The 14,636-nt window shown below is 41.4% G+C and overlaps 1 protein-coding gene across 2 annotated transcripts in view; it reads right to left on the bottom strand.

Annotated features, from left to right (window-relative positions):
• Positions 1–14,636, bottom strand: part of LOC124071163 (neuronal tyrosine-phosphorylated phosphoinositide-3-kinase adapter 1) — a 31,743-nt gene that overhangs the window by 14,082 nt on the left and 3,025 nt on the right. For both annotated transcript variants that reach the window (XM_046411641.1, XM_046411642.1), the window contains exon 2: positions 321–568. In XM_046411641.1, the coding sequence (XP_046267597.1) occupies positions 321–508 (188 nt within the window). In that variant the 5' untranslated portion in view covers positions 509–568. The remainder of the gene's footprint in view (positions 1–320; positions 569–14,636) is intronic.

Raw genomic sequence — 14,636 nt, 5'->3', positions numbered from 1 at the left:
TATGCCTTAAGATAAATGAGGAAACAACTCTGTTTAATTTTCTTTTTCATCAGTTTTGGCCTTCTTTTGCCCTCTGACATTTTGGCTGACATTACAGTAGTTTATCTCACCTACAGAACATATTAACTTCATTATGAAGCTCTGCTATGCAAATTTGTCCAAGACTGTTCAGGCCAACTCCTTTGACTTCAAGAACTGTGCTTGGACTTAAGATTTTGAAATTAAACTCATTCATGCCAGCTAAGAGGTTTATTTCCCCGCTAAACTGAACCCTAATGTAATCCCATATATGCAGAGCTCCTGTGAGCCGATCCTCTCACCTCTTTTTAGTTCCCTCTTGGTCCCTCTGCCTCCAGTCCAAACGACTCTTGCGATACAGTAGGTTCATGTCGCTGCGGGGTCGCTCCTCCTCGCAGCCTATCACAGCACAGTGTAGCCGCTTGCTTCGCCTCTCTATGTCACGCAGGAAATGCTCGACTGCCACATCCTGGGCAGAGCCAGAGCTCATGGTATAGAAGAAGACTCGGGAGAAGGGTACGTATGTCACAGGCAGCCTCCTCCAACTCACCTAAACGAGAAGAAACAAGGGCAATGTTTGAGCTCATTAATCATTAAAAAACATGTTTAACAGCTTCTCAACCTACTTGCAGCTGACAAGATTGACAGTGATTACTTTGTGATGTGGCGACGCGCCATGAAACCCAAATAATCAAACCCAAATTACTGGCAGAACTTTACGGGAGTCATTGCTTATCATGCTCACTGTGTCATAGCGGACAATCCTGCCCATTACTCCAACTGGCAGCCTTCACAGCAGAGACACAGTGATGCATGATGATGGAGATTGCAGTTTTGTTTACCCCAACCTCTAGCGTATCACATAAAAACTATTTATATTTTCATTATCCAGTTATGAATATTTGAGTAAGCATGGTAACTCAGCTGCAGAGCAACTCTGGCTGCAGGCCCCGGGATGGCCTAGCTAAGCTTGTCTGCTAGCCAGACAGTAATGTGGTTTGTCATATGTAGCGCATGCACAGCTTCCTGCTCACGCTCTCCCCATGAGAAGCCAGGCTTGTTGTGAGGCAGATAACTGAGGGCCCAACTGTGTGTTCACATTGGAGAATTTGAGTGTGCAACACAATTGGCTAAGAAAAGTGCAGCTGTCAGCTGATGCATGTTTCCAGTGTTTTTCCATCATAAATAGAAACAAAGCTTGCGTGTTTTTATTGGTGGACATACAAGCTTTATCATTGGTGCTTCTGGCATCAGTTTGTTTTGAGTTGAATAAAACTGAATCAGTCGCTTCGTATGACATGCACTGAGATAAGTTTGTGTTTGCAACAGTGGTGGAGGAAGTATTCAGATCATTTATTTAAATAAAAATACTAATACAGCTCTGTAAAAATACTGTTACATACTTTAATTTAAATAACATTTTAAGTATAATTAGTATAAGTATATATATTCTGTCTGTAAAACTCTTAATATGTCAATGTAATGAAGTAAAAGTAGCTTGAAAAAAAGACTCAAGAAAAGTACAAGTACAACACAGTACACACAGTACTTGGGCAAATGTGTTCAGTTACATTAACCAGGTTTTTACAGCACTGATCGTTTGTAATTTGAATGTCCTATAATGCCAGATCTTCTGTCTCACAAAGCAGCAAAGACAAAGAAAAAGCGAAATATTCTAAAACTAATTACGTTCTCTGCTTGACACTTTCTTTCTGTTAAGATGAAACTGCACGTGAATCCAGTTTAATGAGCTCTGAATTATGCTTCTATACTCCTTGACTAAAGATGCAAGCAGCATAAAAAGGGGCATAAAAAATACATGACATTTCCATACTCCAGCAGTTGTAACAGCTCTCCTAATTCTGAACATATTCAGGAGCATTTAAACCACATTTACCACCAACTGCACATCAGCCTTATTGTTAGAACAATAAGTCAACCATATCTCGCTATAAAGACAAAACAGCCACAGTGGGAGCATCAGGCATGGTCACCTGGACCAGGCGGCGTGTTGAGCTGTGGTGCTGTGTGTGATTCTTTTGTCACGGCCCAGTGTGTCATCCAGTGTGTCAGCGTGGCTACTGCTATTCTTGTATCCCACAGCTCTGACCACAACCTCGACCGCTGCTGCTGCCATGCTTGCTGACTCAATGTTAATTAGGTTAGGGAGCTGCGACTGTAGGCTGGGCTTTTGTTAACTGGAGCTTTGATTTGGGTTTCTAGGATCTGGCAGCTGAGCAGGCAGCCCTGCAATTGCCGCATTACATGCTGTGGGTCGGTGTGCAATTAGCCGAGTAAAAGAACCAGGAGACCTTCCTGTTACATCTGCAGGCAGGTTTGTCCAGTCAAACTGGGCTGCAAGCATCATTTTTACAGGGCGACACAAAACATGCAGCATACTCATATCGGTTGGCTCTGATCAAACTTTAAGTCCCAAATAAATATTCAGTGCATTTAGCAAGTTGTTTGAGAGGCATCTGTGGGGTCAGGAGTCGCTTGAATTCTTCTCATTAGAACCAGGAGGCAGATGGCACCATGATTCATGGAGCTGGATCTGCATGCAGCGCTGCAGTCTACTCACTCATGCACATAAGCAAACAGATCACACACATATTCAAATCTGCCATACATGCTAAACACACACATGCGCACAGAGTGTGAATTGCAAATGCTCAGCAGCTGATTGGTGTGTGGGTTACTGATGACAGGGAATTTAGATCATGATCAAAAGAAAATTTGGAAATGCAAATAACTATCACCATCGGTGTAAAAAAGGGCAAAGTTATGGGTGAAATATCATGTGGTCATAGGGCTCACTTTTCTCTGAATAAAATAGTTTTTCACTGCCACTTATTTAACACTTCTGGAACACTTTGTGCTGCAGCCCACTGCCATTCAGCCTCCACCTCGGCAAGTGGTCCTGTGGTGTTGCTGCACCTCACTGTGAGTGAGGCAGTGCTGCTGCAGAGTGGAGGAACACATCACAGCACTGGTCTGGCCATGACACAGGAGCAATATTTCTAAGAGACATATTCAAAATACAAAGCTAATTAATTTGAAGTGTATTTCCCTTTGTGTTTTGCAGACATGGACGAAAATTGTGAAAAAAAAATGTAAATACTAATCTGCCTTCTTTCTTTGATTACAGAAAAACCAAAGACATATTTGCCTCAGCAAAGCTGCTTGAATAGAAGCAATCAGACTGAGAGGGCAGGCAGTACGTCCTGTCCGTTATACACACACCACCTTCTTTCTTCTGCACAGCCAGTACTCACCCTGACATACTGTCATACATAACAGGATGTTCAGATTCTCATCCCTTCAAGGCTACATAAGTCAGCAAATAAGCACAATTAAACTTTGCAACTTAGTATGTAACAGAATGTATAGAAAGTAATCAGTAGGATTTTGAATATTTATATTGACATGTTATTAGTCTTGTACATAAGATAAGATACTGTACATATGCTTGAGTTCATTCTGCTTCTCCTCTACTGTGACCACAGCACATTACTGCCCACCGCTGTACAGTATCATAACTTGACCCTGCAGCCACATGGTGCACAACAGTCACCGCACTACAGCCAGACGCAGAGATGCGTTTCAGCCAGAAAAACAAACAGGGAGAGAGGATGAGAAAGAGGAAGCAGTGCAAGAGGACGGAGAGAAACGTTCAGGAGAAGAATGAGCAGCTTGAGACGCGCGCACACACACACACACACAGCTAGAGAAGAGGCGAGATTGAGGCAGCAGGAGGGAGACAGGAGGGTGGGGGGCACAGTGAAAAATGGGGGAAGCCAATAAATGGGGAGTCACCGAGGGATCAACCGGGCTGAAGATAAATACGATTAGATGGAAAAATGGAGACAGAGTGATGGAAGGGAACATTGAGGAAGGGAATCTAAGAGTGGAGGGAATAAGCAAATGGAGGCAAGTGCGAGGAGGATAGAAAAACAGTGAAAGGCAGCCAGACTACAAGAATGGGGGAGGGAGGTGAAATCAAGCCTCTCACACTAGTCGCTGTGTGTGGTCTCCTAGCAACACTGTCAGCCATGCATCTCTTCCTTAGCTCCTGAATATGCACAAAGCAGGACGTCAGCCTCGTCATACGTGAACCTGATCCTCAATATATCTTGTGTATCTTAAATGGAGATAGCATCTGTTTGCTGCTAACATTCAGGGCATACCGCTCACTCTGTAGGCGATACACAGGCTGCTGCTTAGCCATATACTGCATCCAAAATGGGAAATCTGACCAATACACTCAGAAAAATAAAGTGATTTTTTTTTTAGTGAATGCTTTTAAATGCTTTCAAGCCTGATGTGAATTCTCATCTCTGTTAGTTGAATCCCTCCTCTCATTTCACCTACAAGTCGGGATATAGAAAGCCCAATATCAAGTGTGAAAATCAGGTGTAGAAGTTTGTAGTCTAGTATCATTTCATCACAGTCAAAAAGAGGGCGCTGAAATTAAACAAATATCAATGGGAGCTTGGAGAGTGTCTGCATCAGCTGATAATACTAAGACTGGAATACTAAAACCGGAGAAGTCACACCTGGCTCCTCTAAAGGAACTGGTCATACTCAGCGATCTGCTCACGTGTTTGTGGTCAGACTTGCTCGTGTGCCAGACTAGGTCCATGAGACAGATAAATGGCTCGGTGCTTCTTACGGGTCAACCCATGTTCGATTGTCTGCATGAGATGGCTACATACCTCAAGAGGAGGGACTTGTGTGATGTGATAAAATATGCCATTTCAGCACCGTAAAACGGTTGGCAAGCAAAACCAGCTTTCAGAAGATAAACGCTGACCAGTGCTGAAAATTAAGACCCACAGAGGGTTCACTTAATTCCTTGTTACGGCCTTCTACTGAACATCTGCATGAAATCTCCTTTCTCACATCCAAATGCACATTTAATTTGTTGTTAATCTCTCAGTTTGAGTCCAGTGTTTATGGATCTTCATAGCATGGTTGTTAATATCACTGATAACTCACTCTTAATTAATTTTTTGAGCTGCAGAGGGAACATGAAAAATGTCAAGATTTACACACAATGTGACTGAATTACATCTTCAAAACAATACTTTGATATTATGTTAAATACATTTTCTTGCCAATCATAGGACGGAAAGATTGACGCCACTCTCATATTCGTACAGTGAATATAAACCTCCAGCCAGCAGACTGTTAGCTTAGCTTAGCACAAAGACTGGAAACAGAGGGAAACAGCTAGCCTGGCACAGTAAAGCAACAAAGTCACCCACCAGCCCTCCTGCAAGTCACTAATTAATATGTTGTTGTAAGCATACAAAACCTTAAGTGGTGAGCTGTGGTGGCGTGGAGATGAGCTTTAGACGTGCTGGCAGGTGGATTTTTTTACCTGTTAGACAGCATCATTCTGTTTCCCCCATTTCCAGTCTTTGTCCACTGAAGCCCAACTTGCACTAAGAGATTCTACCTGAAATGTTTAGTCATTCTCATAATTTATGCTGTATCACACCATTAACCATTAACATTTTTACAGAACTGGTCCAGTATAAGATGTTCATCATCACTTCACCTGTTGTCAGTGGTGTCATGACGCATGCCTCGACCTACAGCTCTTAAAGGACATATGCTGCCTCTGTCAGTGTTACAGAAAATCAACAGCAATAGAAAAGAAATTATAATTAATGAACGGGTTCATTGTTTGAATCTCCCCTTTTCTTACCATGCATTATTCTCCAAATACTGTATTTGACGTTTATGTCCATCCTGAGAACTGAGTTGGGAGAGAGGAAAAATTGTCATTGACTTGACCTGACCTTATCTTTCCCACATACAATTCCAATTCCAAAAGCCATTTTAAGCAACAACCATTGTTTCATGGGCTTTGATAGACTAGCTAAAGCTAAAGAAACAACATGGATATACGCCTCCTTAACACTGAAACATTCACCTGAAATAAAGTCCACACCACACCGTACTGTGCTTGACAACCCATTCAACCAGACAGATGCCACTGCTAGTTTGACCTGTCATCTGTTTGTAGCTGTTTCTATGGGAGTTTCCCACTTGTGTCTTGTTTACTTCACTCTCGCCTGCTCTCCTAAAATTGTGTATATGCTGGATATTTGAATCTCCTTAGAAGCTCCAGACTCAAAAGCATTATGTGTATTTAAAATATAGAGGGGAAAAAACACCTTGGAGCAGATTTTTTTTCTTTCACATTGAGCCTAATTAATATGTATTTTCAAGTATGTCTGGTAAGGGGAAAAGAAGATTATTCAAATAATTTCCTCATTGTGCATCACTAAACCAGAAACCATGACTTCCACCTTTGGGTTATACACAGCTTTTTGCTGCTAGAGCAGGCCCCAGCTTCTCTTCACATACGGCTGTTGTGTGCTGAAAGCTCTACAATATTGCATTGTGCAGTAAAATGCCTGTGGCTGATGAGAATGGACAGGAGGAGGAGGAGGAGGAGGAGGAAGATGTAGAGGATGATGTATCACTCCAGGCCAGGGATGGAAGGCACATGAGAGGCGTAGAGGAATTTTGCAGAATTCTTGTCTTGACCTTTTTTATGATGTTTTGAACATAAAAGAAATAATAACAGTATTTTATAAGTGTGGACACATGGAATATGTGTCATCGTCGTTTAACAAGATAACACAAAAAAGAACAACAATAATCTAACACACTCACTTAATAGCTTTACATCCACAAGACACTTCACACACTTTGGATTCTCCTCCTTAGTGTTGTTCAAACTGAATGACTGGTAAATTTTTCATGGACTGTAACCAAAAATAACCTACAAAAAAGCCTTCCCGGTTCCCCTTCACCCTGTGCTGCCAGGGCACATGCTTGAGCCTCAGCAAACTGGCAGAGATGCTCGATGTTTTTTCTCAACAATGTTTCTCAACTATTCTGCCAACAAATGAACCTACGACAACAGCCTCTTATTCAGCGTGTGAGCAAACATTCACACAATGGGTGGATCGTGAACAGTTCAAAATGTGAAAAGCTGCAGTTAAAGAATTTGACCTGCTTCCAGGTAAATAAAAAATAAAATAATGCAACACTTATCATTAGCTCTCTTGTCAATGAAATTAAAAAAAAACAAAAAAAAAAAAACAGAGACAACCAGTGAGTGACCTTCCAGTCTCCATTTCCCACCCCAGTTCGCCCTTGCCTTCATCATCTTTTGCTGGAATCTGCAGTAACCAAGGTGACCTACTGCACTTAGCATACATGAACACTTAGCGGACTTACAGATCAAGAGGCCCTCATAAGACACATTTTCATTCAGTCTACGTTGTTTACATCCTGTGTCGGGTTCAAAATGTTGTGGAAATAGCACTTCATATCGGGAACAAAACAAGCACCCAGGGCAGGCTTTGCCCTGCGAATGACACGTGGAGAGAGACGAGGGGAAGAAATGAAGCCGTGAGCTGGGATGCTTAGAATGTGTGCAGTATGAGAAGTGTGATTAGATGTAGTATGATGAGAAGGTCTAAAAATGCTGTGTGATCACAATTCCACATTTTTTCTGAAGGGTTTCCTCATTCCAGAGACAATATTCAGCAGTATCTCAAGGAAATTCAATCGAATGCAACTGGACTTAGTTATTTGTCTTTGAAGACTAGGCTGGGACTAGTCGACTAGTCCCAGCCTAGTCAAGCGAGCATGAACTGATGAAGCCTCTTGGATGAGAGGTGAAACGTCTTCAAAGACAAATAACTAAGTCCAGTTGCATTCGATTGAATTTCCTTGAGATAACCATGACCTGGATGAATGAGAATATTCACAGGCTTAATATTCAGCAGTGCACATAAGTAAACTCTCTTGTCCATCACATTACAAAAATTAAAAAAAAAACATCATACACAAAGACAAAGTCTCTGTTTTGTTTGCTCTTTGTATTCGGCTGCTGAAGCTCAGACTGTGAGGTGAAGCGCTGCAGGGGAAAGAGTGAGAATTGAAAAAAACCCTCCATGCTCGCGCTCGTGCACAAGGGGAACAGCTCCACTCTGCAGCTGCACACGCTTCACTGAGCCAGCATCCCTCTCTAACCGAGATCGGACTTATTTTAGATGTGGATTACCCTGCAATATTGTTTGTTGAGTCTGAAATATTTTTTGTTTTCTCGCATATTTATTAAAAAATCTGATCCTTAAAAATGCAGACTGTCTGACAGAAGCGAAGGTAGGTACGTAGGACAGCGTGTTTAAATCTTTACCCAGTTCATGATGTTCTTACCTCTTATGGAGGTGAGAAATGTCTTATCTGCTTTGACAAAGCCCGACACAGACTGTAGGCAACATGTATGACCTCTGAGCCAAGTCAACTCTGGCTGAACCAAAGTAGAATCTTTTTAATGGTACAGACTTAACTATATGTCCTAACTGACTACTGATTCCACAGCTTTGATTTATTTAATTGACCTGAAAAATTAAAAAAAAAAAAAAAAAAGCTAAAAACATCATAGCCGGCAGCAGTGTAGGCTGTCTCTGCCCCAATATAACAAACCTCATAAACTATTCAGGGACAATTAAGCAAAGCTGACTAGCCCAAAGCAGCACAGGGATCAGCTGAACATCACTGTAAATTAGATTATGATTTGCCTCACAACAGCTTGTGGTGGGCTTGACTCCTATTTTTCTAGAACTGGTAAAACTGCCTTGGAAAGCCTCTTCTGCTGCGAAGAGTGAAGAGTGAAAAAGGGACAAGCAGACTCGAATTCACAAATTATGTCATCCATCCATCCATCCATTTTCTATACCGCTTATCCGTCAGGGTCGCGGGGGAGCTGGAGCCTATCCCAGCTGACTACGGGCGAAAGGCAGGGTACACCCTGGACTGGTCGCCAGTCAATCGCAGGGCCAACACATAAAGACAAACAACCACACACTCTCACATTCACACCTAGGAGCAATTTAGAGTAGCCAATTAACCTAACGTGCATGTTTTTGGTGTTGTGGGAGGAAGCTGGAGTACCTGGAGAAAACCCACGCAGGCACAGGGAGAACATGCAAACTCCACATAGAAGGGCCCAGACTGGGATTCGAACCTGGAACCCTCTTGCTATGAGGCAACAGTGCTAACCACTGCACCACCGTGCATGTCAAAAAGAGGTTAATCCAAACACATACAAGAAAACAGCAGAGTTGTCCCAAACTGATATTATTATAATAAACCTGCCACTGCACTTGCTGAGCTGCATTTCTCAAGTTGAGAAATGGAGCGGCGGCAGCAGCGGCGGCAGCAGCGGCGGCAGCAGCGGCGGCAGCAGCGTTGGTGTGATTGGCAAAGTCAGGTAGGCCACAAGTGGTCTTCCAACATTTGAATCATCCTACTCCTTCTGCTCAAAATCCCTCGATGAGCGAGTCATAGTGTAGGTTGCGTAGGATAAGCACACACATGCACATGCCCACACACACAGCTCTCCCACTCATTCACCTCACTACATACAAAACATGTCTCTTATGGCCCGGCCACTTGCTCCCCACAGTGTTCAACAGCATGACAGCGAGAAGATATTTTGATAGTGAAAAAAAAAATGCATGCGTTTGAGAAAATAAAGAGTTTACATGACAAAGCAAATTGCTGGTGAAGCATAAATGCTTCTACTTCTGAAGTTTTTTTGTTTTGCTTTGTTTTGTTTCGTTTTTTTTTTTATCAGGAACCTTCAAAAGGGGGTGAAAATCAGTAAGTCAGACATGTCTAAGAGCATTTCAAGGGTCTGTACAGTAAGCTCAAGCAAGAGAAGTGGTACAATGTAAAGGTTCATTGGCTTTACAGGAGTGATTGGCAGGCTTTCAGCTCAGGGTCTCACTTAAACGATTCCTATTCCTGTGATTCCTGCTGTTCACTGCACTGGCACTTATGAAATGAAAAGGCACTAACTATGGCAAATGGCAGGTGATAGCAGGCAACACGCTGCAGGGTGTCTGATTCAGGCACTGTTTTCTTATATTGTACTCCTGTGGCTGGGTGCACAAGTGGCCAAAGTAGCAGATGCAAAATAATCACCGACTTCAACTGGATGATTATGAGTGGTCTGTGCCGAGATTTGCCTTGGCCCAAGTGGCTCAAATCCAGAGACGAGACTGTAACACTCATACAGCCTCACCTCTGCTGTATTGGCTGCAGCCGTGTAATTGTTTCTGATGAACCAATGCCTTGTTCTCTGCACATTGCTTTATGACAGCCTTGTTAATTTGCCAGTAATTGAGCACAAAGATGTCAGATGAAGCGCTTCAGTCAGATTTTCAACATAATTTAGCCACTATTGACAGGTATTACAAGCCTAATAATTTTTTTTAAAACACCAAATTAAAATAAATACTAAACAGAAATTTGATACACAGGCCTAGAGAGGATTCTATAAAAACTTTAACATCACCTCCTGATCTGGATGAGCTGCTTTAGATTTGGCCTCAGAAATCCCACAAATGTGAGTCTTTGTGCTTTTTAAACCTCCAGTATTTTTCAATTTTATCGAGTCAGTGAATAAAATGTGGTCTGTCATCCAGCAGCAGCTGCAATTCTTATCAGTACAAATGAATATTGCACTGACATTTACAACACATGCTTAAGTTACCCCGCATTCAGATGTGCATTTCTGAAGTCAGTGTGTACACTTACCTGTTTCACACACTGTTGCTGAACCCCGAGTCTTTGCTGGTTTACCGTGACCTTTAGGAATTTCGCTGACAATGAATTATCACTGCAGGATACTTCTACAACCACTGTGCTCCACATCACTTTCAGACCCAGATGACACAGTGACATGTTAGGGCAACAGTGTTTGTGGAACATAAGATACTTTTACACAGCTGCCCAGATAAATAACATGTTACGACCTCCTAATGATTTAGCAAATCATTTCAAGGTCTTCTCAAGGTCTTTGGCATAAATGCTGCACCTTAATGAGAAATGGGACATTAACACAATATTCTGGACCATTTTGGTCCATTTATGCATGCCTAAACATGTATAATTCAAAACAGAGCTACAATATGGTCCTCTAATCAGATCTTGCAAATTACTGTGTTCACATCATGGTGCTGAAATGACACTGCCACAGCCTCCTCGAGAAAAAGAAAAACATAAATGGTACATGAACATATGTAAACATATTTGCTTTCTGTCCTAAATTGTACGTTTGTCCACATGGGACATACAACAAAGATACAGATAAGTAAGTGGTGATTAACATGGCTTGAGAGTGGGACCTCTGTGCCAACAAGAGAGCAGTAACTGTTGGCTCCTAACTTTATTTAAGTTGCATGGTACCATGCAAATGGTTTTGAAAGGTTTAATGAGAAGAAAACAAAAGGGAAATGAACAAAGATGAGTTGCCTCAAGGAAATCATTACCACACATCATTACTCTTGACTACACACTGCAGTGAAGACTGGATGCTGTAAGATGCTTACAGTCCAGGAAGACATTGTTTAAATGGAGCTTTTAATTTGAAATTTGACTCTTTGACTGGTTCATTTGAGGTCGTGAGGGACACGCATGTAAGACCTTTTTAAGTATGCAGCACCACCAATAACATCCACCAACATGGCCATAGAAAGAGCTCCCAAATAAAGCTTGAAGAAGTCAGTAGTCATTTGTAGAGCAAAATAATTTCCTCGTCTTCCCTCAGTGGGTGCAGGGGATATCAGTCCATTTAAATTTTGCTGTGATTTTTTTTTCTTCAGCCCCTGCATCCAGTGCAGCACATAAAAAAAATAGGAAGCTATGAGACAAAGAAAGGATACCCATTTCCACAGGAGAGTGGGTAATCTGTATGCCTTTATGATATCTATTTAGAGAGGGGGGATTTAGAGTGGGAGACACAGCTGAAAAAGTCTAATGAGATTCAGTTCTTTTTCTCCTTCTCTTTCCTGGACAGTGTATGAGTAAAGAGCCAGGAAAGACAGAAGACAAAGAGGGGGTGACATCTAACAATGTCCATGGCAGCTTTTGTACCCAGGACATTGCTGGTAAATGGCATGCCCTTTAATCAATGAGCCACCAGAGAGAACCGTTACACCTTAAGCCCTATTTATAACTTAACGCTCTGACTGACTCGAGTGCATAAAACAGTTGATTTGATATGAAGGAACACAGGATTTAATGCTGGAGCTGATGGGAACTGGGGATACAATGTTCATTTGAAATTGCGAGTAACTGGATTCCACAACAAATCATAATGAAGAAATCATGTGAATATACAGCACCAACATACAAATACAGGACAATACCAAAAAACACAGTTTAGTTAATGTAATCAATTTGACCTACATCAGTAGCAGAGGCTTTAGGATTACATTTCCACGGTTTCTCAGACATTGAAAACAATTGTATGATGTTATCTGTGGCTTTCTGGGGAAAAAACAACCCTGATGATGTCAGACTGATGTCACCAATAACAACTGGAAGCAAGACGTTGATCAGGATGGCGGTGTCTAAATCAGGATGCGCCTAATCATGCAGTTTTTTAAACTGCATGATTATTCCTTTTCTACTTTGAGTGCAATATTCTTAGTTCTTTGAAACAAAAACAGAAATCAGCTTTTGTTTACAAGAAAATTTAGTCGCAAAATAAAACAAACAAAATGCCCCACCCCAAAGATGTCTGCCACTGTATCAATTCATTAACCAGCTTGCTGCTTTAAAAAAAAATATGCCACAATATTCAACCAACACCTCCATGCAATTCCAGGATATCAACCAGCTTCTTCACACAGCAAGAAGAAAAATACAAACTTTACTCAAAGTCACAGTGCCATCTTGACAGCTTCCTATGGCATCACTGATGTAAACTGACCCACTATCATTAGTCTGACTGAAGTTATACTGATACCAGCTCAGATTTTTAAACACAAGCCAGCCAGGTTATCTTTAATTAATCAATTAATCATCTGGTCCATGAAATATCAATAAACAGAGAAACTAGAATTACGACCTTGCGGTTGCATGCCTCCATCCACTGTCAAGTTGCAGGTTATATCCATGTCTGTCCACACCCATGTATGTAGAGAAGAAGAAAATTAATAAAAGATAGTAAGTATATTTTTTTGGCAGAACGGAAGTTTTGACATGAATAATTCCAGTCAATAATTCCCTGTGAGAACATGCTGTCTTCACTTAGACTGTTTTAACAGAGCAGTACAGGGGACTGACAGAGAGCTTCATCACATGGTGCAACAACAATCACCTGAAGCTCAACATCAGCAGGACCAGAGAGTTTGTGGTGGACCACTGCTGTATGTCTATTAATGTGCAAGAGAGAGACAAAAAACAGTCAAATTCCTTATATGTGTTCACATCCTTGGCCTTTAAATCAGATTGTGATGAAACATTAAGAATGAAAAACATTAAGCTACGAAATTCTAAACATGGATGCTTTACGCACACCCTCAACCCAGCAGCACAGAAGATCTACCCAATGAGCACAACTTCAAGGTGCACGCCCAAGATTAGTGTCACCAATTTAGTATCTGACCAAATATGAAATATGTTCACAATCTGCTCTTCTGTTCTCGAGTTATGCTGTCAAATAATGCAGGATTTTCTCTAGGTTTGTGGAAGACTTAGGTGCACATATTTGGTAAGGGGGGGATTGAGGCTGCTCACCCAAGAGGAGGTCTTACATTTTTCAATTAAAAAAAGCAGTTTTGTTTGTGGAAACACCCAAAATGTTTAACGTTATAACTTGCTAATGAAGTCAACTGAGGTTTAAAATACAACCATCAGCTCTGGGAAAAGTTTTTTTTTGTTTGTTTGTTTTGTTTTTGGCCATGAATTCTTGAGTTATAGCCAAGTTTCATGAGGTCACATTGACTTTTGACTGGCAAATTGTAGCCGGTTCAACCTTGAGTCCAAGTGGACATTTGTACCAAACTGAAGAAACTTCCTCAAGGTGTTCACAAAAATGAGGCAGACAGATGAAACTCATAACATAATGCCTCCAGCCATGGGTATCGCCAACCTGAAGGAATGAAAGTGGCAGCTTAAAATGTCTTGTCTTGTCTGATGTAAGTTAGTTAAGAGAAGCAACATCCTCCCATTTGAGGATCTGGAACATGAGAGTGTGGTGCTTTTCACTATTCAACAAAACAGTCGCTGATTATTTTTCTGTCAATCAACAAATCGATAAATCGACTAGTCCTTTCAGCTCCCTGAACTGTTCAATCACCTTTACACTTTTCCAAAAAAATACAGAGGAAAGCAAAGCAGAGTGGTGGGAGACAAAACTGTGGCAAGATCCTATCAAAAACCTCAAGGGACAAACTAACTGCCTCTCAGCTTATCTTTTCTGCTCATAGTAAACAAAGCATCTTATTCCTTAGGCCAAACGATATGAAATATCTTTACTGTGATGATCACGCACCAGATGTAAACTAAATATCCACAAAGGCAGAAGCCATGCTTATAAATCCTTAATTTTCCAGCTGATGGCAGTCACTCACAGTCATGCTCACGTGTTGCAGTAGAAACAGTCTTCTTCCATCCTTTCTGATTCCATCTCTCTCTGACAAAAGAGTGAGAGAATCAAGATGGTGAAACCACAGATGGGAGAAACACATGCTCTCCCTTTAGAAAAAACAAAACAAAACAATGTACAGCAG

This window comes from Scatophagus argus, chromosome 14 (genome assembly GCF_020382885.2).
Source record: "Scatophagus argus isolate fScaArg1 chromosome 14, fScaArg1.pri, whole genome shotgun sequence".
NCBI lineage: Eukaryota > Metazoa > Chordata > Actinopteri > Scatophagidae > Scatophagus > Scatophagus argus.
Note: the sequence above shows the minus strand (reverse complement) of the source record. Positions and strands in the feature narration are given on the sequence as shown.